Below are 22,672 nucleotides of genomic sequence, written 5' to 3' on the forward strand. Positions count from 1 at the left end.
TAGTGTAGTAGCAAAAATAATTTGCAATGTTAAATGCACTTTGGATTTCAGCTGCCTGTGTTCTGAAGCTTCAGCCCAGCAGGTTATCTGACAGAGCTCAGAGTGACATTCCTCTTGGTCTCTCACCAGGTACTGTGACAGCTATTCTAACCACACGTGGGTACCTGTGGGCTCCATTCCCACTCTCAAACACATTCTGAGCTGAATCCATCCCTCTCTGTTACACTGACACACAACTCATTAGCATCAACTGTATTTGTTATCAGAACACTTCCACAGAAGGTTAAACCCTTAGAGAATTTAGGTTTGGGCACAAAAGATCATTCAGGAAAGAAAAATAGGCACTTCTTGACAAGAGCATATGTGAAATCTCAAAATGGTCCGATTCACTTTCAATACAGCTTCACATATTCGAGGGATTGGGGAAAAAACCAACAATCTCAGTTCTTATCGGGGCTAACAAGTGCCTAGCACGGCAGAATTCCTGCTTGTGTGTATTTTTAGATTACTCTTCCAGTTTTAATGTTCTGTCCTTATTGTGTATCTTTTGTTAGAATTAGGATATCTGCTGCAGCAGCCTGGATAACCTTTAGCCTGAGCTACAAAACCTTTAACAGTTTCCAATTATAACAGCAATCTTTCATTCTATAATGCAAATAAACCCAAATGTTATCTCCACACAGAAGACTCACCAGAATACCCAATGACTGCAGAATGATTTCACCATTTTTTTCCTCTATAATTTCCTGCTATTATTTCATTGGAGATGACTGCCAAGATCCAAGCAACATAATACATTTCACTGTTTACATTTACTTTATTTTTGTTATACTGTTGGCATTTTAAAATGTTGACATGTAAGACTGAAGCTTTAAAAATTTAGCATCTACTTGAATCCATTAGGTTCTTGGAACCTCAACTTATTTTTCAGCTGTCCCATTTTCTCCTGATTCGTTTGTCCTGTCCAGCTGAGAATATCTATATGCCCAAATACCTGCCAATTTTTTAAAAGTCCTAACTCCCACAGATTGTGCCATGGAAGAGAGGTTTTTGTTGTTCAAAAAGATATAAGTCACACTGATGTCTTTTTTCAGATACATGGAAATAATTTCTCCATGTAATCTTTGTCTGTCTGTAACAAGGTGGATCGAGGAGCAGTGTAGAGAAAGAGCTATTTGCACTGGGTGTTTTGGAAGAAACCAGACAAAGGCACTACTAAATAGATACTGGATTTTCCCAGAAGCCAAAATCATACTAAAAGGGTAGGGGTAAAATGCTGTTGTTTGGATAATATTGAAAGAGACCCCTTGTCTAGTTGGGGTTATTAATGACCACAACTATCCAAGTCATCCATATCATCATTACAGTGTCCCTCCTAAAGGAAAGCTCTTATCCATGGCATCCTGCCCAGATTCCTCCAGAGCTGATTACATTCTTTGTAACGTGCACTTTTAGTTCAGCCCAGCAATCCTGCCTTCACACCTGGACACTGTCTGGGCTCATTCCATGCTGCCATCTGCCACAAAGGCTGATCATCAGTGCTGGGAAGAACAGTCCCTGTCTCTTGCCTCTCTCACAAGGTGATAGATTTCTTGGCTTGCTGTCTGCAAAATGCATTCACAGCCTTGCAGAAATGGCTTTTGGCAGATTGCAATGCAAGTATTGAGCTCCACTGGTGTAGAAAGCAAGTCCACATCAAAGGCAGGGTGGGAGGGGGCAGTAAATTGTAAGACAAAGTTTTTCACCCTCAGTAGTTACTGAAGTCTGAGTCATGTCACAATATGGAATTGAGAATTTCAGTTTTAGTATCTGTTGCTACCCAGGAATTTGTGCTATGAAGAAAAGGGCAAACTGCAATTCTTCTCCTGAACCAAAATGTCTTGGGCCTGTCCTGACCCAACACTGCATTTTGTCCCTTCTGTAAGGAAAGGATGGGGATGGGCATATCAAACACCTGCAGACCAGACACCTCAGCCACCCTGGCAAAGTCTAGAATCACAAGAATAACAAAGCTACAGAGAAGGTTCCAGACAGAACTGAAGGACCATTGTCTCAGAAAAGATGTGACAGCAAGCAAAGAACAGCAGTGATGAAACCCAAGGGAACAGATCCCACAGGATCAGTCATGGACCAGCCACAGTCTGTCCCCTCCCTTGCACTGACACATTTGCTGCAAGGAGGGCACTGGTTAAGGACACCAGCTGGCTGAGAGCAAACCCACAGAAGAATAAGCAGTGGTTTTCTCTCTGCCCACCCTCTGAGCACTCCACACAGCAACACGGGCAGGCAGGACAACAAACACAGGAGCGTTTCAGCTGCTGGGGAATTTCACTGCACGACCTCAAAGTGAGTTTGAATCAAACAGAAGGGTCTTAATGCAGAGGAATAAAAAGAAAAGTCATAATGAAAGTGCTTCATAATGAGCAAAAGTGGGGTAAGACACGACCCTGCTGTAGGCACCAAGCTGAGTGCCCGGGGAGACAGGAAAATACAGACACTGCACCCTGACAAATGGTAACAGGAATGAGTCTGGCAATGGAGAGTGTTTCCAGGGCAGAGGCAAAAACTAAAGAGCTCAATTAACTTAAAATGCAAACGTAAAACTAAAATTGATCTGTTTCAGAACCGTATCCAAGTTGAAGGTACAATAAGAAAGGGTTTTTAACAGACTAGAAAGCAGTACACAGAACAGTGTGTGGGTAAGGTGGTGAGTGTCCTGGACAGGGAGGGGGCTTTAAGACTGATTTCAGCAACATACATGTTTTTTGTTCTAAAAAACAAAAGGATAGAACTAATATGAGTGATTGGACACCAGATAAAACCCAGCACAAGTTCCTAAATACAGATGGCATGACATGAGACTTGATACTGCTTAGCTAATTACTAATTGATCTGTCACAGTCATGTCCTTTTGGGTCCCTGTCCCTTTGAGTGAGGCTCTCTCTAACATCCTCCCTGATGAAGGAAGAAGGTGAGGCAAAGAGGAAGCAAAAGCAGTTTGAGGTTTAATGAAATAAAAGACCACAAATATGTGCTGAATAAGGAAAAATGAGGGGTCATCACATTTTTTTCCTAAGGGCTGTAATCAGGGAGGAGGAGGAGTAGCAGCAATTCCTAAATAGTTTCTGCCAAGTCAGTGCAGTACTCTTGGAGCCACACACTGTATGCTGTCTTGGAAAGGATCAGACAAGATACCCTTTCTAAAAAGGAATAATTTATTGCTTATTTGGAGATAGTGGAACAGATGAGTGAGCAGATAGATTCATATGTGGAGACTTGTCAGAATGGGACATTGGCCAAGAGCACAAACAATATCTATGTTTGCTGGCAAAAATTCCCCATGAAGAAGAGAGTTGAGAGTTTATTAGATAATATGAGAAAAAAAGAAAGACAAGCAATTAAGACAAACAATGCTGGCATCAGCTTTTAACCATTCCAGAAAAGATATATCTCTTCCAAAAAGATCTTGTTGGCTCCTATCATCCATTTGTGCAAAGAGATGGGGGTTTTCAGACTGGCTGGCTGGTCCCCGTGCTACATTTCATTCCCCTTTTGTTGCAGAGGCAGTTTAGTGGGACTATCCCATTCCCTTTCCTTGGTTATTCACAGCAGAACCTTTCACTTAGCATTTCTAACAGCCATGTAGTGCTGTCATCTCAGGAAATGCCTGGCTGTATTCACTGCTAAATCAGGCAGGAGTCGTGCTGGCAATTCAAGGAACACCTCATCAGAGGGAAAAAAGCAATTGCTGCTGAGCTATTGTTTTCCATTTCATTTCACACACTCAAAGAGCTCTGCTGACCACCCAGTGGGTGCCCTGAAACACAGCTTCCAAGACACCTTCCTGAGCTAGAAAGGCAAACCGGATTTACTGCTGGCCCTCTATTGTTACTCAGTCTCTCTTTTCCTGTTAGTTCTTTATTTTCTATTTTTGCACTTCACCCTGTCATTTTCAGCCCTTTTCAGGTTCCCTTCTCAGTTTTGTATGCAACAGTTGGAAAGCTCTGTCTCTTTGACAATGTGCTGTGCTCAGGGAGTTGGCTGAGGGGATATTCTACAGTAGGAGCCAGCAATTCAGTGTGAGTCAGAAAAATGAGTCAGAATTCAGTAGCCTTTGCAGGGAAAAAGTCTCATAAAGAGGATGTGTTCATTAAGTTATTGTTCTAACTGCTCTGTCCTTAACACTGATATCAGCTAATCTACTCACACAGCTCCACTGCAAGTGGAACCAGCTGAAACAACAATCCTCTTCCCCTTCTTCATGTTCATGGAGCAGCACAGACTGGATTTGCAAAGCAGGTAACCCTATCCAACAGCCCTGCATGAGCAAATGCTGGTTTTCTGGGTGTGAACAAACTACTGCCAAATAACAGGAAAAGAAACCTAAACACTGAGGGAGGTTCAGCCCTTTGGTAGGAAGAATGGAAGGTAGTTCAGCGAAACATTAGAGACGGATAACACGGGCAGGAAAACCTCAGGAGGAGAGGAAACAGGCAGGCAGAGGGAGACTGCAGGATGGTTTGGCTTGTCCTCAGGGTGTTTTAGGGGGACACTCTTTCCCTCCCTAGAACAGACATGTGCATAAGGGTCTTGAAAGGACTGTGCCCAATTTTTCAAAATGCAACTTTTACACAGTCCAGAAGTGGTGCTGCTCTGACAGCACACACTTGCAGTGCCACTAACCTAAAGAGCAATGCATTTTAATGACAACAACTATAAATAATGAAGAACCTACTGGGGTTTTTGTGGTTAGAGTAGGAAACATTTTCAGCCATGAAGATTTTGGCAAATGAGAAAGTGAAGCTTGAGATGACAGATGCTGCCTTTAGTGACTTAAACTTCCCAAGGAAGACACCACTATGAGCACTGAGTGTTGAACTAGTCTAGTACTAGTTATCTGAACCGTTGATTTTAGATTAAATGAAACCTGAATATTGATCTAACCTAGTAAGCAATGAACTCCTAACTGAGGCAGTCAGACATGGGCAGTGTAAATGCACTGAACATCCTCCAGCTCTGTTTAGAAGGCATTTCTCTGAGCAGTGCAGTGTGTGCAGCGTGGCACCCACCAAACCTCACCCCAGAATTCCCAGCTAAAGCATCGGGTTGCAGAATTGTATTACAGCACTAGTTCTGCAACTGTCAAGGTTGAGATCTTGTTTCCATTTACTTGTGAATTCTTCTCCATGCTCTAGGGTCTGCAGGACACCCTGAACAGCCTGGAGAGCAGGCTTGGCTCAGGAGACTGCAGGGCAGCAGCATCCCAAATCCGCCAGCGGGTAAAGGAAAGCTCCCCAGACACCTCCCCACCATGAGGGATCAGCCAGACACAGCCCAAGGCTCTCTTGAGTTTCTTGGAACTTGACAGTTCACCATCGGAAAAGCTCAGAAGAAAACTGTTTGGAGAGCATCTCTTTTTATTTATTTAATTTATTAATTTTAACAGCTTCCATATAATGTAACACTCCCAGTTAAAAGAGACTTCCCTGAAGGAAACACAGCAGCCTCAGGAAAACACTTACAATGCTAATTTTCTTAAAGATGAATGTCATCCTGCACAACAGGGAGAGGAAATTTTGGTCAGTGCCTGTGTCTGAGCAGAGGAACACGGGAGGGGTCCAAGGTCAGCTCAGAGCTCAGAGCATGCTCAGCCCAGAGCTGCTGTTCACAGAGTCTGTTCTGGGGGCATAAGGCACATGGCCTTGCACAGATCAAGAATGTTGCCCTTTTTAAAGGCAGATTCTTCACCATCTCTTTAGAGCTTTGTCCTGCCAACCGCCCCAGCCCAAATCCTGTGACTTTTCAGGTGATCTATTTGTGACAACTGCAACAGCAGACACAAACCAACACGATCCTAAAAGCACCAATAGTTTCTCAACATCATCCCTTGAAGCAGAATAATTGTAGGTATTCATACAGCATTATAAGATTATTTGCTACCTCCTAATATTAAAAATATGCCATGCTGATTAGACCTACTTTGGCAGTATTTTAAAAATACAGACCAGGTCTCTTAGAGGAATGACTTAAATAATCAAGTCCTGTTTATTCCCCTCTTCTGAAATGCCACCAAAAAGGAGGCTGTAACCCACCAAAGAGGAGCTTTTCCCAAGCCACAGAAGGGAGTCATACCCCTCTCTCTACCTCCACTTATCCTAGACTGTATCAACTTGAAAATGAACTTATTTAGAGACAAAGGTCATTCCTTCCAGTTCTGCAATGTTATGTGTAACATAATACAGAAATACTAAGGAATGCATCAATCCTTTGAAAAGAGCTACAACTTCAAATATTCAGGCAGACTGCTATGGCAGACAGTTGCCATAAGACAGTGTAAGAACCTGACATGTATCCTACAGTCTTGTTATTTGAGTCCTGAATTACTACACTGACCACAACGATGCTTAAAGAAAATACCATTTTACATTTCCATTCCTGATCCAGCCAGACTCTCAGATCAGACAGCAGGTCATTATTAATGGCATACTTATTTCAAGAGCCCCTTGGTGACTTCTTTCAGCAACTAAAAACACACCAAGAGCTGACTGTCCCTGTGAATTCTTTCCAATTCAGTGGCAGGTACCTCCGATTTTCCACTGACATGCTGCAAATGAATGATTAAATGAAAGTAAATTCCACTGAGCTAAACAGTGGAAAGAGACACCAACACTCTGTCAGACTTGGGGATGGCAGCAGTTTGCAGACAGTTGAGTAAAGGATCCCTTGCCTGCTTTGTATGTGTTTGACCTTTGTGTTGCTTCTCTAATTCTGCTACCTTCTGAATGACAAAATCAAAATGCAATTGCTGGAAGAGAAGGAGAGTCCAGTCTGAAATGAAAGCTCATATAATTTGCTTTCCCTAGTGAATGTTCTGCAGTATTTCCTGCGGAGAAAGTGTTTATAACCCAAATGCTTGAGCATAAAGGTGGCACTTTTGAGCTCCACCCTGGGCAGCATTTTTTTAGTCCTTGAATCTGATCCAAAGGGAACTTTCAGTACCACCTTGAAGCCAACAATGGTACACAAGAGCCAAGAGGGACTTCAATTTTTCCATTTAAAGAAACAAACATTTCACTGCTTTCTTTCCCTCTGACAAGCCAGACTTACTCACAAAGGAACTTTCAAAGGAATGTTTTCAAGAATATTCCTTCTATGAGGGAATCAAAACCATGGTGACTGACAGGTTACACATAAAATCAACAATCAAATGAGGTTGTTTACTGCTCTGAGAACAGTCCTGGGGTTTTATGTTCTGATTCCTCCTCAGCTGTGATTACTCCACTTCCCTTTTAGTAAATCCTGCTCTGCACTACTCCCATCTTCACAAGTTAGCACACCCTGAGTGGTCAATTCAACTCAAAGCCATCTTCAAAGAACTGCCCTACAAAAGAGACTTGATTTTAAAACTTCCTCTTTCAGACCTTACAACTGAGGTACTCCAGACTAGTGATTAGTGATCTCTCCAGGAGAGATGTGATGTTTTATTTCTTTTGTATTTATGGACAAGAGAGGAGTGGAAATGCTGTCCTGAAAACATGAGTGAAAAAAGCGAAGCCGAAGAATGAAAGATGTCTTGGAGCATTAGTCAGTTTTCCCTTTATATTTAAGACATTGGGATCACAGATCCAACCATGGCACTCCTAAGGCCCTTTTCCTGCCAGCACTCCCTTGGGGACGTTGGATTTTACCAAACCAACGAGCTCTCCCACAGGCCAGTCAGCATTTCAAGGCTGCAGCAGCTCTCTGGGATCCTGTCAGGTTTGTAAGTGATGATTGCTATCCACTAACATCAACTCAAACTGATGACAGAGCTGATAAAACATCAGACTGAAACATCTCTGATGTACTGCTTCTGCCAGAAAAGAAGGGTAGAAACTACAGAGCATCAAGTAAGTCAGCAGTTGGCAGGGTGGAAGAAGCACTAAAAAGCTGTAGTTTTTCCCCCAGTTTCTGGCCAGGCTGCAGATGTACTCACTAAAGATATTGCACAGGCCAGAGTTGTGCAAGGATCTGGGAGGAAGTCATTCAGATTCCCAGATAACCACTGACAGCTCCCAAACCCACAGAAAGCACACCTGGCCCAGGATGTCCTTGAGCACAAGGACTGGGAGAGCTCTTGTTTGTCTCTGGAAGGAAGCAGCACGTGCAGCTGCTTTGTTTCCATACATTTCCCCAGCACCTGCTTTTGACATTAGAGAGGCAGCACTTAGTGGCCCACTGGCCTCCCCCCATGCCTGTTACTGCCATGGTTCAAGTGGCACAGACCCAGGGACTCTTTCAGACAAGAAACTTCTAATATCCTTTAATTTTTCTGTTTTTTTTCCTGAAGAGAAATAGCAAAGGAGGTAAGAATTAATTCTTACCCACTATGCAACCATGACAAGGTAAGTAAGTCACTACAATTCTTTTGTGGAGTGATTCACTTTAATTCCAATCAAATGAGGTCCTTACTGTGCAATTTCAATTATGTTCAAATTTATCACCCCATAAAGAAAACTGCCATGAATCACTGAGCAGGAATGGTATAAATCAGCTTATTCAGCTACTTCAGTACTTTGGTATTTAAAGATTTTCATTATTTTATTTTGCTAAAAAAACCTAAAACCTTTCAAAGGATTTGTTTCATACTTTTATTGGTCTCTAAAGCAGATTAGCAGTGCAGAAATAATTTGAAGAGCTGATTAGGAGGCTACAATTACAGCAAGCAAATACAGTGAAAGAAGGAGTTTCTGCAGCTTCAATACAATCCTCAGGGAATGTTTCTATCTGCATTCAGACACAGGTGGAATATCACTGTACATTTAGAGGCTAAGTTGATTTCTTAGTGCTCTATTTCTTTTAAAATGACTTGTTAGAGCCACATTTTCTGTTTGGGAAGAATCACTCAAACCCATAATTATCTCTTCATGAAGAGATGTCAAGAGTTCTTGGCACAGTCTCTGTCCAGCACTGAGCTGTAAGAAATGCTCACTTCACCCAAGCTACACAACAGTTTCTATGGGTCACTCAAACCACTGAGTCACTGTTACTGAGCAGAACTGCTCCACAATTTCCTCATACAGTGATTCTCCAGGTAACAGTAACATTTCAATCTACAAATTCTATAGCACAGAACAAACTACATAAGGACCATCTGGTTCCACTGCACATATTGTAAAGTGCTGGCATGCAAAAGTTTTATCTACTGGCAAAAACTTCTTCAGGTGTCTGTGTAGATTTACTAACTTTCTTTTCACACAGCATTCTACATTCCTGACTGATTTATGGCCACATTTGGGTGGCCTTGGGGTCAATTCCACAGCTGATCAATTCTAAAATTTGCAAAAGCATTCTCAGCACTTCCAGTACTCTTGGGGAAAATAGAACCTTAAAAACCAGCAACCCCCTGAAAAAAACAATAAAGAAGGGACAAGGAAAGTTTGTATTTCACATTACACATCTGTTTGGTGAGAGAACCTGCCAGGATAGCCATTGCCAACACATCCCAGCATAAAAACCACCTCCCACTTCTCATCCTCCCAGCATGATGCAATATGCTGAAGAGAAAAGGTGCATGTGCATGAAAACTGTTCATTTCTCAAACACAGGAAATATCTGTATTTATCACAACAGCAGGAGAACCCAGACATGCCCTGAAAGGGGAATGGAGTAAATGCATAAAGTCCCAGGACAGGGACAGGGCAAGCAACAGCAATGAGTGATTTGCTGAGGTGAGATGAAGGGGTTCACACAGATTCTATACAGAGGGTAGAGGAAAAAAAATAAGATAAAGGTAATAAAGATAAAGCTTACTCAGGTACCTATCAAAACTACTCCATGTACTGAAAACACAAAGATTTGCAGTAACTAAACTGAGATGTTATGTGCCCATGCCTTTTGAGGCCTCCTCACAACAATCTTTTACTGTCTAAAAGTCTTGTACAGGGAGAAAATTGGCAATTTAGGTGTTTGTTTAGGATTTCCTGATAGATGGCCACTGAACCATGAGAGTTGCAGGATGTGTGAGAGCTTTCATGCCCTTACTGAGCACACAGACTGTGCAAGTGAGACCTGAGTACACTGAGAGGTCTCTGAACACATTGTGTTTGCTTGGAAGCCACATTGTATTTATATTTTTGTCTGATATGTACTTCTAGAGGCATGAAAGTCCTACATATCTGATGGGGCTGAACTAGTTACAGTCATTCAGTGCTGTGGAAATGGCTGTGATTCTGCTGTGACAAATAAATGATTTTCCTCCGTTTCTCTTGAACTTCACCCCCTCAGCAGTCTGCAACTGAGAGATAAAGTGAATATATTTCAAAGTGCACTTCAGTGTCACACAGACTCCTACTTTTTACACTGCTGTCAGTGTTCAAAAAACAACAGAAACATCTGTTTCCACCTGCAGAGACTCAAAGCACAGTAAGTGCTTCAGAAATGTGGCAGAATTACTGTATGCTGTGTACAGGCAAACCCCAAACTGTGCTGGTAAGGAGGAATATCATTTATTGCCAGTGCTATCTAGTAAATATACAAAACCAAAGGGTAGCATTATGTTTCATCTTAGGAAGCACAATTTTTTGGCCATCTCAGCTTGGCACAGGGATTTTATTCAGATAAGATGACAACATATAAAAAATTAAAAAATCACTTTTGTTTGAATAAAAATATATAGTTTAATTAGGTTTCTGTTGGCTACATTTAAATCATGTGTAATATTAAATTAATCTGTATTAAAATATGTACAAAATTGATGTAATGATGCATAACCTTTAGATACTCCTTATAATACATGAAAACATTGAAGTCACAGAGAATTCAAGTAAACATTGCAAGAAGAAAAGAATTCCAAATGTACACATTTACACACCCACCAATGCACAGCAGGTTAAGGTCAACAAGCCATTTCATTTCATATGACCAAAGTAAAATGAAATCTGTTATGGAACAGAATCATCATAGTACTTTAGACTCTTTCCAGGAAAATTATTCCCAAAGTCAAGCTACAATACCCTATCACAATGCACGACTAAAAAGGCTTTATTAACACTGGAATTCCTCAAATTTTTCATTTGGTATTTGGCAGTTACTCAGTATTTGGATTTTAAAAGCCCTAAAATCTTAGAACTTGTCTCACAAGACAATTCTTTTAACTAAACTACACGAGTTCAACCCCACAGTACCAAAAACAGTTTCAACATTCTAGAATTTCAAGTAGAGTCTCGAATAGTTCATTTAAAAAATAAAAAGCATTGAAGCCAATTTTAAAAGTACATTTGAATGGTCATATAAATATGGAACTTCTTCAAAACCTATTTTTTATCGTCAGTCACCAACTAAACATCACAGAAGCATGTCTGTAATGAAAGCAAGTTTGACAAAGAGAAGTCCTATTTAGGAATCCCCCTTACAGGGGTGAGATGTTCACAAAAACAAGTGTTCAATATCTGTGTGCTGAGGTCAAAATCCTTTTGACCTCCCAAGAGGCATAAAAACAACAGTCCAGGCCTGTACCAGTTCCTAAGATAAAGCAAGATACATCACAACTGCAGCACCATGAACTTTGGAACATCCCAAATAACTGCAGAGGGTCTGATCCTCAGCTTCCAGCACTGGGAGCCAAAAAGCACCACTGTGTAACAAGGGCAGAAGACAAAAGGAAACCATCAGTAGTCAAAGTGCAAAGAGAGAAACAAATGGATGTAGAAATCTTGGAAGCCATGCATGACTCTGTGTAACAAAGAGCCTGGAACTAGTGCTCACAGTGTACCAGCCTAGTGAACTGGGTAACAGTCACAGCTACAGAGAGTCTCGTATCTCCCCCTCTGTTCCAGATAAAAATTACACACTGGCATAGGCTACAACCTTAGCACTGTGAAAGAAGAATAATATTCTACAGGTTACTAGCTTGAACTGTAATTCATTTTTTAATTAATCCTCCTTATAGTGTCTTACCATTAGGACAAGAGGGAAATGAGGGCATCCAGAAATTTGCTCCGATCTTCTGTTTTCAATTCAATTACTAAAATATGAAATAATTTATTACAAGATGTAAGCAATTGAATATGTCAGATGTCACATTTGAAGAACAGTAATCCTGAGTATACTAATTTATATTCTTACTTGACTTTAACAAGGAAAAAACCCACCTATTTACTTGGACAAAACTAAAGCACATGATTTTGTGTTTAGACTTCAGCAAACTCTGATTGCTAGGTGCTCATTACACAATATTGCAGGCACTGTTTAAATCTAAGCATGTTTCTTTTCCTGTTCAACACACATACATAAACATGTATGGTTAAAAACTGCCTCTTTTGTAAGCATGTACAAAGATGGGCAAATAAGTGTCTCATCAATACCACGGTTGGTTTGGCTGCTAAACATAAACCCCCTGAGAGATAAACTTGCAGACTGCCAAGGGCACGTGTGAAAACCATCACTGCCTGCAAGAGGGAGATGTTCTCACAAAGATGTGCTTTGGGGTTCATAGTTTCTGCACAAGAAGACAGCACTTGGAAGAAAGCCTGACAAATTTGTCCCTCCATGCTGGCCCATGCTTTCAGCTGCTCCTGCCCCTCAGCACAGAGGATTTCCCAGAATTTTCCCAGAATCTCCATGTGTGAGAGGGTGAAGGAATCTCCTGGTTTATTTTGGTTGGCTCTGAAGCAGCATGTCCAGGGTTTTGAGTAACTTGTAAGTTATCTGAATTTTTTTGAAATATTGCCAACACTCCATCCAGTTTTATACAATCCTGTTTCACCTGCCAGCTGGATTTTTGGTTCTTTTTATTTCTTTTTTTTCCCATGGTTCTCCCAAGGTCCACTCGGGCATTAATTTCAGTGATAACGTGTGGGCTTACAATTCTGTATCAGAGAAATGCTGCTTTGAGTTTGAAGAGCAGCTTATGGGAGAATTCCCTGTGACGCAGCTGGAATTAGGGGCTTTGTGTTCCCAGGATTGTCCTGTTTGAGGGAATGTGTCAGTGGTGTTCATCCCACTGTTTGAACCAGATGGGGCAGGGTCGCAGCCCCGCGGTGTCCCACGAGAGCCACACCAAGGACCCGCAGCCGTGCCCGCAGTGCCCCCTGCGGGGCTGTGCCCGCCGTGACCCCCGGCAGTGCCCTTCCAGCAGTGCCCTTCCAGCAGTGCCCTTCCAGCAGTGCCCCCTGTGGGACCATGCCAGCAGTGCCCTTCCAGCAGTGTCCGCCAGCAGTGCCCCGCCCAGCAGTGCCCCCCAGCAGTATCAGCCAGCAGCCCCCAGTATGCCCCCTGGCAGTGCTGCCCCCTGGCAGTGCCCCCACGCATGTCCCCCAGCAGTGCCCCCCAGCACATGCCCCAGCCAGTAATCCCCCCAGAGTGCCCCCTGGCAGTGCCCCCCGGCAGTGCCCCCCAGCAGTGCCCCCTGGCAGTGCTGTGACACTCACTGGACATGTCGAAATGGTTGTGCAGTGTCCTGGAGCCGGTGCTGTCGGCCGCTTTCTCAAAGGCCCTCCCGAAAAAGCTGGAACACAGATGAGCGTTACAGAAAAGGATATATTTTCTGAGGTAGGGATATGGAACCTTTTCCTTGCTGAGAGCTGGAAACAGCTCCTAGATGTGCTGCAGGTGCCATGTGTTCAACACACACCTCACCGATGCACATGCAAAAATCCTCACATCGGAGGCTTTTAGAAATGAAGTCGTGGGTCACACAGTGAACTATTTCCCTCTTTTAGCGAATTATTTCCCTCTTTTAAGAGGGAGGGAAAACAACCACCTTGCAAGGAAGGTCCTGAAGATCTGTATCCTCTGCCAAAGTATCTCATTCACATTGTATGCAAAAGACGTGTTCTTCTTGACACTTCAAGTCAACAAAATCAGTGTTAAGTAGATACAGCAAAGATATATTTGTGGATAACCTTTAGTAAGGCCTTCTAAACACTGTGCTTACTTCTTTTTGTCCGAGCTCTCTGTCTCTGGAGGGATGCCCACCATGATCACAGTTCCCTGTTCCACATCCATGGGTGCAGCCATGATCAGGGGCAGCAGTTTACAGCGCTTGTTTTTTGTCTGGAAGTCAGAAAGCCTTTGTTAGACAAAGCTCAGGAACCAATTTAGTATCAGCTCTCCACACGAGATGGTACTACAGGCATTCATCTAAGGGTACAGCTCTAATGACTTCAACAGAAGGTGGTTTCTTTACAAGATCTCTTAATCCCCTTCTTCCTTCCATCAAAAGTCAGTTTAAGGACCAATAGAAATTTCAGTGATCTGCTCCCTCAAAACTTAGAAAATTACACAAAGATTTAGATTGTAATCTCAGCAATGAAAACTCTCCCTAATGCTGTGAAGTCTCTCAGATAGGTATCTTTCCTAGAGCAGCATTGACAGATATGCCAAAATTATCCAATCAATTAGCAGAAAAGCATTATTAATGTTTTCATATTATGTTTCTAGTAATCAACTGCAAGTATCCAACACAACAATAACTACTACACTGGTCAGAAGCTTGTGAGTCAAAAGATTTTAATTTACTTACAGAGCAAACAAATGATTTGAGTAAGTTTTTACTAAGCAGGCACAGAGACACAGGTTTGGAAAACAGTTTCACATCTGGTGTGCCCTAGGAAAAGAGGAATTATTTCAGTTGCAATCCAAGATGATTCTTACACTTATTTAGTTTTACTATCTACTGCCAAGTCTAGAAGCTTTGTATGGCTCAAGGAACATTACAAGAACCATCAGGACCCAGGAGTTTGGGCTCCCCTAGCTTTGCAGTGATCCCTCTCCCCTCTGTGAGGGCTGGTTCTTCCTTTGGGAAGTTCAGGGCACATGTCAATATTGACCCAGCAGAGCACAGGATATGAAACAGGTTCTTTCTCACAGTAATTCTTATGGAATTAGCAGTTAGGAAAAGTGTTATTCAAGGATGATACAGACAAAAAGGAGAGTCAAATGAGCAGCTGAACTTAGAATGCTGACCTCCATGAGGGAACAATAGAGAAATGGCCCCTGAGAAATGACCAGGTTGGTGCAAATACAGCTGGCCACTGTCTGCTGAATGGCACGGAGCTGCTTCTTGGCCAGGTCCAGCCCTTGGTGCAGCTTGTCCAGGTTACCCCTGCAACAGAAAGGATAAAAATAGACATGTCCTCACAAAAATAAAGCTTGTCAAACAAAAATGAAACCTAAACACTATTCACAAAGATATTTGGATTTTTCTTCAATAGCTTGTGAAGCAACAATGCATATTCAAGATACATAATCCATGTTCCCTAAGTAAAACAGCAAAAGAATGAAGAGACATATTTTTAGTACCTGGAGAGACTGTCCAAAGCTTTAATAAAATTAGTTGTTTCAGGTTCCTCTTTCTCTATATTCTCCATAAGAGAAGTTGTTGCATAAACTATATCACTTGCTGAGAACTTGTTCTTAAAGCCAAAGTGAATGCTGAAGGTCTGAACTCTTAAATCTTTCATTCTGCAAAATGAAATAAAGCCAGGAAAGTTAATTAACATTGTCAACATTAACATACTGAGGAGACAACTGGCCGACGTTAAGAGCATGAAGACAAAACCTACCCTAACATTTGCAAGGAGCCCAGTGTTACTTTGTCAATCAAAAAACTATATTTTTTAAAACAAGATATTAGAACTTCTTCATACAAAAATATATGAACTTCATTGAAAACTATTTTCAGATAAAGCCTCTGTATTTTAAACAATTTACCCAAATTTGTTTGCAGATTCTTCAATCATTTCCCGAAGATTTTCTTTCAAAGACATGTCCATGGAATTAAATTTCTGTTTCACTTGCTTCAAAGGCAAACTAAAAACAGAAGGAAAAAATACATAAATAGGTATGCCAGAAGAAAAAAATATTTTGCCTTGCTTTTTAATAATATTTTCTTAATTATTAGGTAATTTAGCAAGTTTAAGTCTGACTAAACTTGTTCACATTAATTTTTCTTTAGTGAGAAAGCAGAGGTTATTTACTAACCTGCCATTCCATAAAGGCATAGAGCTGAAGTATTCCTTGTAAACCAACACACAAGCTGCATCACTGCCACCTACTCAGAGCCCCATAATCATTTAAAAACTAACAAGTTGAGTATTTACGAGCTATATTCTGAATATTTTCCCATAATTCATTGAAAAAACGATCCTTTAATCAAGACACAGATTTTTATAACTCACCCCATGTCTGCCAAAAACTCCTGGAGCCTCTTCTGCCCTTGTACAGACCACAGCTTAAGTCTAGCAGAGGTGTACGAGGTATTACAGAGACTTTCATAGAGAGACCAGTGCTGATACAGGGCCAGGCGCAGACTGGACAGGAATTAGGGCAAATAACTACCAACACAGTCATTTGAAGCTGCAAACCCCAACAAACTCCACAAGCAGTAGTTAAGTGTTCAGTTGCCCTCACATGTCACATCCCTGTACTACAAGAAATGCAGGGAGAATCACGGAATCAGCTGGGGTGGAAGGGACCTCCGAGGTCATCCAGTCCAACCCTTGATCCAACCCCGCCGTGGTTCCCAGCCCATGGCACTGATGCCACATCCAGTCTCTTTTTAAAAACCTCCAGGGATGGAGAATCCCCCACTTCCCTGGGCAGCCCATTCCAATGGCTGAGCACCCTCTCTGTGAAGAAATTCTTTCTAATATCTAACCTAAACCTCCCCTGGCACAACTTGAGACCGAGCCCTCTTATCTTGCTGATTGTTCCCTGGGAAAAGAGACCAATCCCCACCTGGCTACACCAGGTGGAGTTGTAGAGAGTGAGGAGGTCTCCCCTGAGCCTCCTCTTCTCCAGGTTGAACAGCCCCAGCTCCCTCAGCCTCTCCTCGTAGGAGAAGCTGCAGGTGATGTAACAGGAGTCATGTCCAACAAAACACCCAAACCTCCATTTACTGCCATTCCCTCTCAGCAGCAGAGACGTGCAGGGATAGTTTCCCTCCACCAAGGCTCAGGAGGGGCTCACCCAGCGGGCAGAGTGCCCTGCCCAGCCCTGGCAAGGGGTTCACCCAGCGCAGGGGGCACTGCCCAGCCCTGGCAGGATACTCGTAGTCGAAGGCGATGCGGGTGCAGTCGATGGACAGGGCGTGCTCCTCGTCCTCGTTGCGGTGGTTGTGGCGCGACACGTGGCGCTGCAGGGCCCCCACGTCCGTCACGTACTTCATCCTGGGCAACAACAAACCCGTCACTCCGCCCTCTCCAGGGCATTTCTGGTCTTGGGTACCAGACAATGTTTCACAAAGTCAGCAGCGTGAAAACACCTGAACCCCCCCAACTTGCTACATGATGACCCTTCAGTACTCAGCCATACACCCGGGCAAGGAAAAGTAAAAAAAAAGTGAGAGACAGACTGACCAACCAAATCAGTTATTTATCACATTTGTCTCCTTAAAGTAACAACAGAACAGCAGAATTAAAGCCTACACTTGTAATACTAGAATTCTGATGTATCTAGCAGGAAATAAGAAAAAAGGAGAAAAAAATCTGAAAAAATCTAAACTAAAACTGTAAAGGAAGCTGGAAGATCCAGAACACACAAAAGTTTTTTCCTTTAATAAGATTGTATTGAGTTCATACTTAGGTAAACTACTATTAAACACCATTTCTTCCCAGATCAGAAATGACTGTTTTATTATTTTGTGAAAAATAAAGTTGGTTTAAAAATTCTAAATAGTAGAAAGTACTTATTTCCTTACGTTTCCTGATCTCTATTAATTGCTATTAGTTACTCCCAAACCCAAAATTTTAGAAGGTAGACAAATAAATATAAATAAGAAATAATAATAAATATAAATTAAAAATTCTTCCTTACTGTGTGATTTTATCTTGGACCCATTGGTCTGTAAGGCCAACAATCGCCCACCTAAAATTTTTTTGGAAAAAAACGAACAGAAAAAAAAAGGTTAAAGCAACAAATATTCCAATATAGTATGTTATATTTAACCCTCTAAGTGTGTAACAGAAAAACAGCAGCACTGTTCCCCAGCAGCACCCAGAGGTTCATAACAAAGCTGTGTGCTGTTATTCCCCTGAGCAGTGGTACACACGTGGTACCCACAGCACCTTGTGGTACCCACAGCACACCTTGGGGTACCCACAGCACACCTTGCTGCTCGTGACTGACTCACACAGCAGTGACCTCTGGCTGAAGATGTGCATTCACTCACACAGGTATGGGCTTCACTGGACCCTCACACTCAAGCTGAGTGATTCTGGGCAATCCTGCCTGTCTTTGGTGCAGGTTTAAGCTTCCAGCCCCTCTGGAAAATGAGGATGGGAACATACCACAGCATGTCGTTCAAGTCCTTAGACATCACCCAGGCCAGATCAAACATCACCATGGCAGACTGCAAGGGGGAGAAGCAAAAAGGCAGCACAAACACGGGATTCTCACCTCAGTACACAGACAGAACACAGGGCAATTTGCCAAGTCTTAGCATGTTACTAAAGCTCTGGAAATCACACTGGAGTCTGACAATCTGCCAGAGTCTTACTAAGTAGAAAGCAAAATGTTTCAGATTGCTCTGTAAACCTGCATTATATACAAAGCAAACACTTAACAAAATATATCACCAAAGGCCAAAGGACATAAGGAACAGTTTGATGTCCTAAGTGCCATGTTTGGGCTATCCTGAACTTTGAAAGACAAACAAGTCCCTTACATGCTCAGGTCTTTTTGTGAAAGTATCTTGTGCAGAGATAGATACTTTTGTCAAGACCTAAAAATCAACTAGAAAACATTAAACTAAGTTAAACTACTTGTATATATGTAAAAATAACATAATGCAACAATATTATAATGCATATTATTATTAGATAATTATATAATTGTAATAGGTAATTATAACCTCGGATATTGTCCAATTACCTTTACATTGTCACCTTGGGTTTTTATGGCAAACAAAGAGTTTATACTTACTGAGGTCCCATGGTACTCATACTGCTCATAATCAAAGAGAATTTCTCGTCTGAAAAGGGGAAAAAAACCAATACATTTGACTAAAGGATGAACTGGTCATTGGATCCAATTGAAAATATAAGCCTAGAATTGTGAATAATATCTCAATTTCATTTTAGCTATGAAAAAAATTAAAGTTGGGCTAAAAATTGTGGAAGGCAAACAGACTTTAGTAATAATGTGGAAACCATTCTGAAATGTACTCATAAAGCAAAAAGGAAAAATTTATTAAGTCATTATTCCTCAAAGCCCATTTTATCTGATTTGTTCCTGCCCATTCCTATTAATGAAATTGTGACAGAAGACAGAAGCACAGACTTCTATCCAGCTGTGGATAAGAATACCACAGCTATTTAAGTGAAGCAATGCACCTATTGCTACTCAGATTTTAAATTACTATGTACAACTTCCTTCATTTAAACCTTTTATTTTTATATAGTAAATACCCCTCTCAGCTTTCTGAACAAAATTAGGACTAAAGCATCTTTCAAATCACAGCTTGGGATCATATGTTTGCATTCTTAACAAGAATTAATCTAGTCAAAGATCAAGAGTAGAAAAAGAGGTACAAGCAACACAAAACCCAGTCAACACACCTGCGTGCTTCCCACTCTCGCCTTTGTCGCCTTCTCATCGTCCTCTCTATTACATCCTGGGAATTAATTTGGGTGTTAAAAACTACATTAGCATCTAGGCACTTTAATGGTTAAATCTTAATCTAAAAATGTAACTAAGGTATTCATTATAAAGAACTTTTTCTAAGAATTAGTAAAAAACCAATATTGCTATGAACAACATCTCATGAGAAAAGTATTAGTATCAAATATTTTTCCAAGGAACACAGTTTTAAGAAGTCATTAAATATAATCAAGTTCAAAACATCTTTTTTTATTGGGAGAAAATATTTCTGTGCAGTTCAGATAAATAAACATTCCTTATATGTGAAACTCTACCTGATTATTTTTAGGCAATGCACTTGAACTTGTGGTCTAGTGGAACACAATTTTTAAACTCAAATGCAATTATTATGATGCAAAATATAGGTTTTAACAGTTTTGTTTTCCTTATTTTCACAACCAAGTAGCAGAAACACACCTCTTCAAAACGTCTGCGTTTGTCTGAAGGTTCTGACCCCTCACTTTCATTCTCTGAATCCTCTTCTTCCTCCTCCTCATCTCTGAAGATATCATCATAAGCAGGAACATCGAGATCATCATCTTGCTTGACTAACAGCTTAATCTAGCAAGAAAAAAAATATATTTAGGGAGTAAAACATCTTAAATGACAAATGAGAATACTTCAGTATTCTCAGTAAGAGAAACCAAAAATTCAATTCCAGGTATATCAAAAACATTGGTTTTTAATACAAAGACCATACTGATTTATACAAAATAAGGGTAGAAAACCCCATATTCTTTTTACAGCATTATTGGGTTAATTATTTTTACTTTTTTTGATTGTTAAAATCAAATAATTTGTGTTCAATACTTGGAAGTCTAGGTGTTGCTAGATGCTGAGAGATAATACATATTACATTCTGGAGGATGTTTATCCCCTGATTTATGGCAGCTTGATTTACAGCACCAAGATTAATGCGTGTTTACTACTGACAAATCTCACACTGCTGACAGCAGATTTTGCTACTGAAAATAGATTTTTTTTTTCTGATCATGTACATTACTACTGCAAATATTCATGAATGCTGCTTCCTGACCTACTACCTAGTGCTGGAAGCAGTTTTGCAAACACAGAGAAGCTCTACACCACACACCACCACACTGTGGGGAGGTTTTTATCATGAAAGAAAAGCCTTTACCTGTGTGTCATTGTAAACATTCACTACATTGATAGGTCTGTGGCTGTCACACACAAAAAAAAAAGTGTCTTCTTCAGGCTGCAGGATTTCCAGGAGGTCAACATTGGCACCACAATTAATAAGAACAAAGTATTTGAACTGCAAAAAAAGGAGAAAAAAAAAAAAAGCTTGTGACTTAAATTAACAGGGGACATAGAAGACTGAAAATACCTTTACAAAACCTTCAAAACACTCATCATCACCAAAACTTGTATTTGCTTTCTGATATTTGATGTCTTTGTAGCAGAAATTTTTTTTAAGACAAAACACCAAATTTGGGGACATCCAATACCACCACTCTTTATATCTCAAAAGGTATGCAAACCTAATTTGACTCTATCAAAATTATAGCACATTACTTTGACCTGATATGAAGAACTCCACAAGGTTGTTACTGGCATGATAAAATGTTACCGCAGTTTTGAGGTAACCACTAATAACAAGTAGTTCAAAAGCTGACATTTTAAATGGGAAAAGGGAAGAGGTGCCTCTCTTTGAAAGCTGAGCTGCAGCTTAAAAAGTTTCCCGTGTTTTTTCACCTGATCTTTGTGCTCCAGAAAGGCAGTTTCAAGCTCCTGCCACCCAGACACTGGGACGAGGGTGTATTGCACATGGTCACACTGGAACAGGGCCTGCAGGGAAGCAAACAGCTGTCAGGGCACGGGAAGGAAGCAGCTTCTCCTACAATGCCAAACTCTATTCCCTACAAACCTTTCTAGTCAAGACATCCCAAATGACAAACCTACACGAACCCAGAGCATGACTCACCAGTTTCCCGCATCGTAACTCATGGAAAAAGTAAGTTATGAAAGCAGATTAAACCTTTACCCTTTCCCTGGTTCAAACCCATTAAAAGGGTCCCAGGGTGTATTTTCTTTTACTGCAGTGATAATGAACCAAGACTTACTTGGAGTATTTTACAAGCACATAATGCATCAACATCTGAAGCAACGAGAAGAAGAACACGCTGCAAAAATAACAAAATAAATATATTAATACAGGTGCCAGATCTGACGTGCTGGAACATGAAATGCATAGACCACTGTGAGGCCAGAAATTTAGGTAGAGATTGTCATAAGCATAAAATGGGATTGCTTCTGAATGGACACTGCAACCAAAATTAACCAGTTTGGATCCCTGTAATATGAACAAAAAGCAACTCCAAAGGATACCCAAAATATGTCAGCTGCTTTAGGGAAATGTAACTACTCAGACTCCTCTGAATCAGTCGCAGGTTTCAAGGTTCACAACTAATCAATCCCTACAACTATTTTAATTGTGTCTAGAAAGGCCTTGGTTTTCAGCATGGGATCTGGAACAATTCTGACTAAAGAAAATCTTACTAAAGTAAAAGCAAGGCAATGTGTGAAATAAATTGTTTTGCCTAAATCAAGGTTGACTGGTGGGTTGATTTTTTGTTGTTTTGTTTTCAGTTTTGTTGTTGTTTTTGTTTTGCAAGGGTGTTGCTTTGTTTGGCTTTGGGGTTTTTTTTGAGATTTTGCTCACAGTTGGAGAAATCGAGAGAATTTGCACAATCCATAATATAGGTTCACGGGTAGAAATGCCAAAACACTGTCTCACAAAAGCTTTACCACCTCGGTGTATAAATCTCCTGTGAACACAGTTAAGCAAACCAGGGATTAAAAATGAAAGTAGCCAACCAGACCTGCTACAAGACTGTAACAGAAACCTTAAGATGACGGGATCTGGGCGAACAACAACAAAACAGCTAAAAAGATATATAGAAACAGAACAGCTTAGAGACATCATGGTTAAGCACAAGACCCAGGAGAGCAGCAGAGCACCCGTGAGGAAGAAGGCGAACTGTAATGCAAACCCTGGCGAGCCCTGCGCTGGCGCAGCTTTGTGTCGGGT

At 41.1% G+C, this 22,672-nt stretch overlaps 1 protein-coding gene across 1 annotated transcript; it reads right to left on the reverse strand.

The window, feature by feature from the left end:
- Positions 1-10,672: 10,672 nt before the first annotated feature.
- On the reverse strand, positions 10,673-21,833 carry CDC45 (cell division cycle 45). Its single transcript, XM_025895525.2, has 18 exons — positions 21,705-21,833; positions 21,337-21,429; positions 20,759-20,896; positions 20,038-20,181; positions 19,539-19,594; positions 18,904-18,952; positions 18,270-18,331; positions 17,797-17,847; positions 17,031-17,150; positions 16,161-16,292; positions 15,694-15,792; positions 15,283-15,444; positions 14,947-15,085; positions 14,504-14,587; positions 13,916-14,034; positions 13,410-13,486; positions 11,938-12,004; positions 10,673-11,614 (listed from the first exon to the last, which is right to left on the reverse strand). The coding sequence occupies exons 1-17, from the start codon at positions 21,831-21,833 to the stop codon at positions 11,940-11,942; spliced, it is 1,719 nt and encodes a 572-aa protein (XP_025751310.2). The 3' UTR covers positions 10,673-11,614; positions 11,938-11,939.
- Positions 21,834-22,672: the final 839 nt, after the last annotated feature.

The sequence above is a fragment of the Manacus vitellinus genome, unplaced genomic scaffold, assembly GCF_001715985.3.
Source record: "Manacus vitellinus isolate BGI_N305 unplaced genomic scaffold, ASM171598v3 scaffold_31_pilon, whole genome shotgun sequence".
In the NCBI taxonomy this organism is placed as follows: Eukaryota; Metazoa; Chordata; class Aves; order Passeriformes; family Pipridae; genus Manacus; species Manacus vitellinus.

Bases quoted from the DNA above. Each gene is read 5' to 3' on its own strand.
- CDC45 (XM_025895525.2), bottom strand. From the start codon at position 21,833: ATGCATTTCATGTTCCAGCACGTCAGATCTGGCACCTGTATTAATATA. The intron at 15,445-15,693 runs GTAAATTGTTTA...TTCATTTTGCAG, and splicing joins GAATCTGCAAACAAATTTGG to AATGAAAGATTTAAGAGTTC. The intron at 15,086-15,282 runs GTACTAAAAATA...TTTCTGTTGCAG, and splicing joins GCTTTGGACAGTCTCTCCAG to GGGTAACCTGGACAAGCTGC.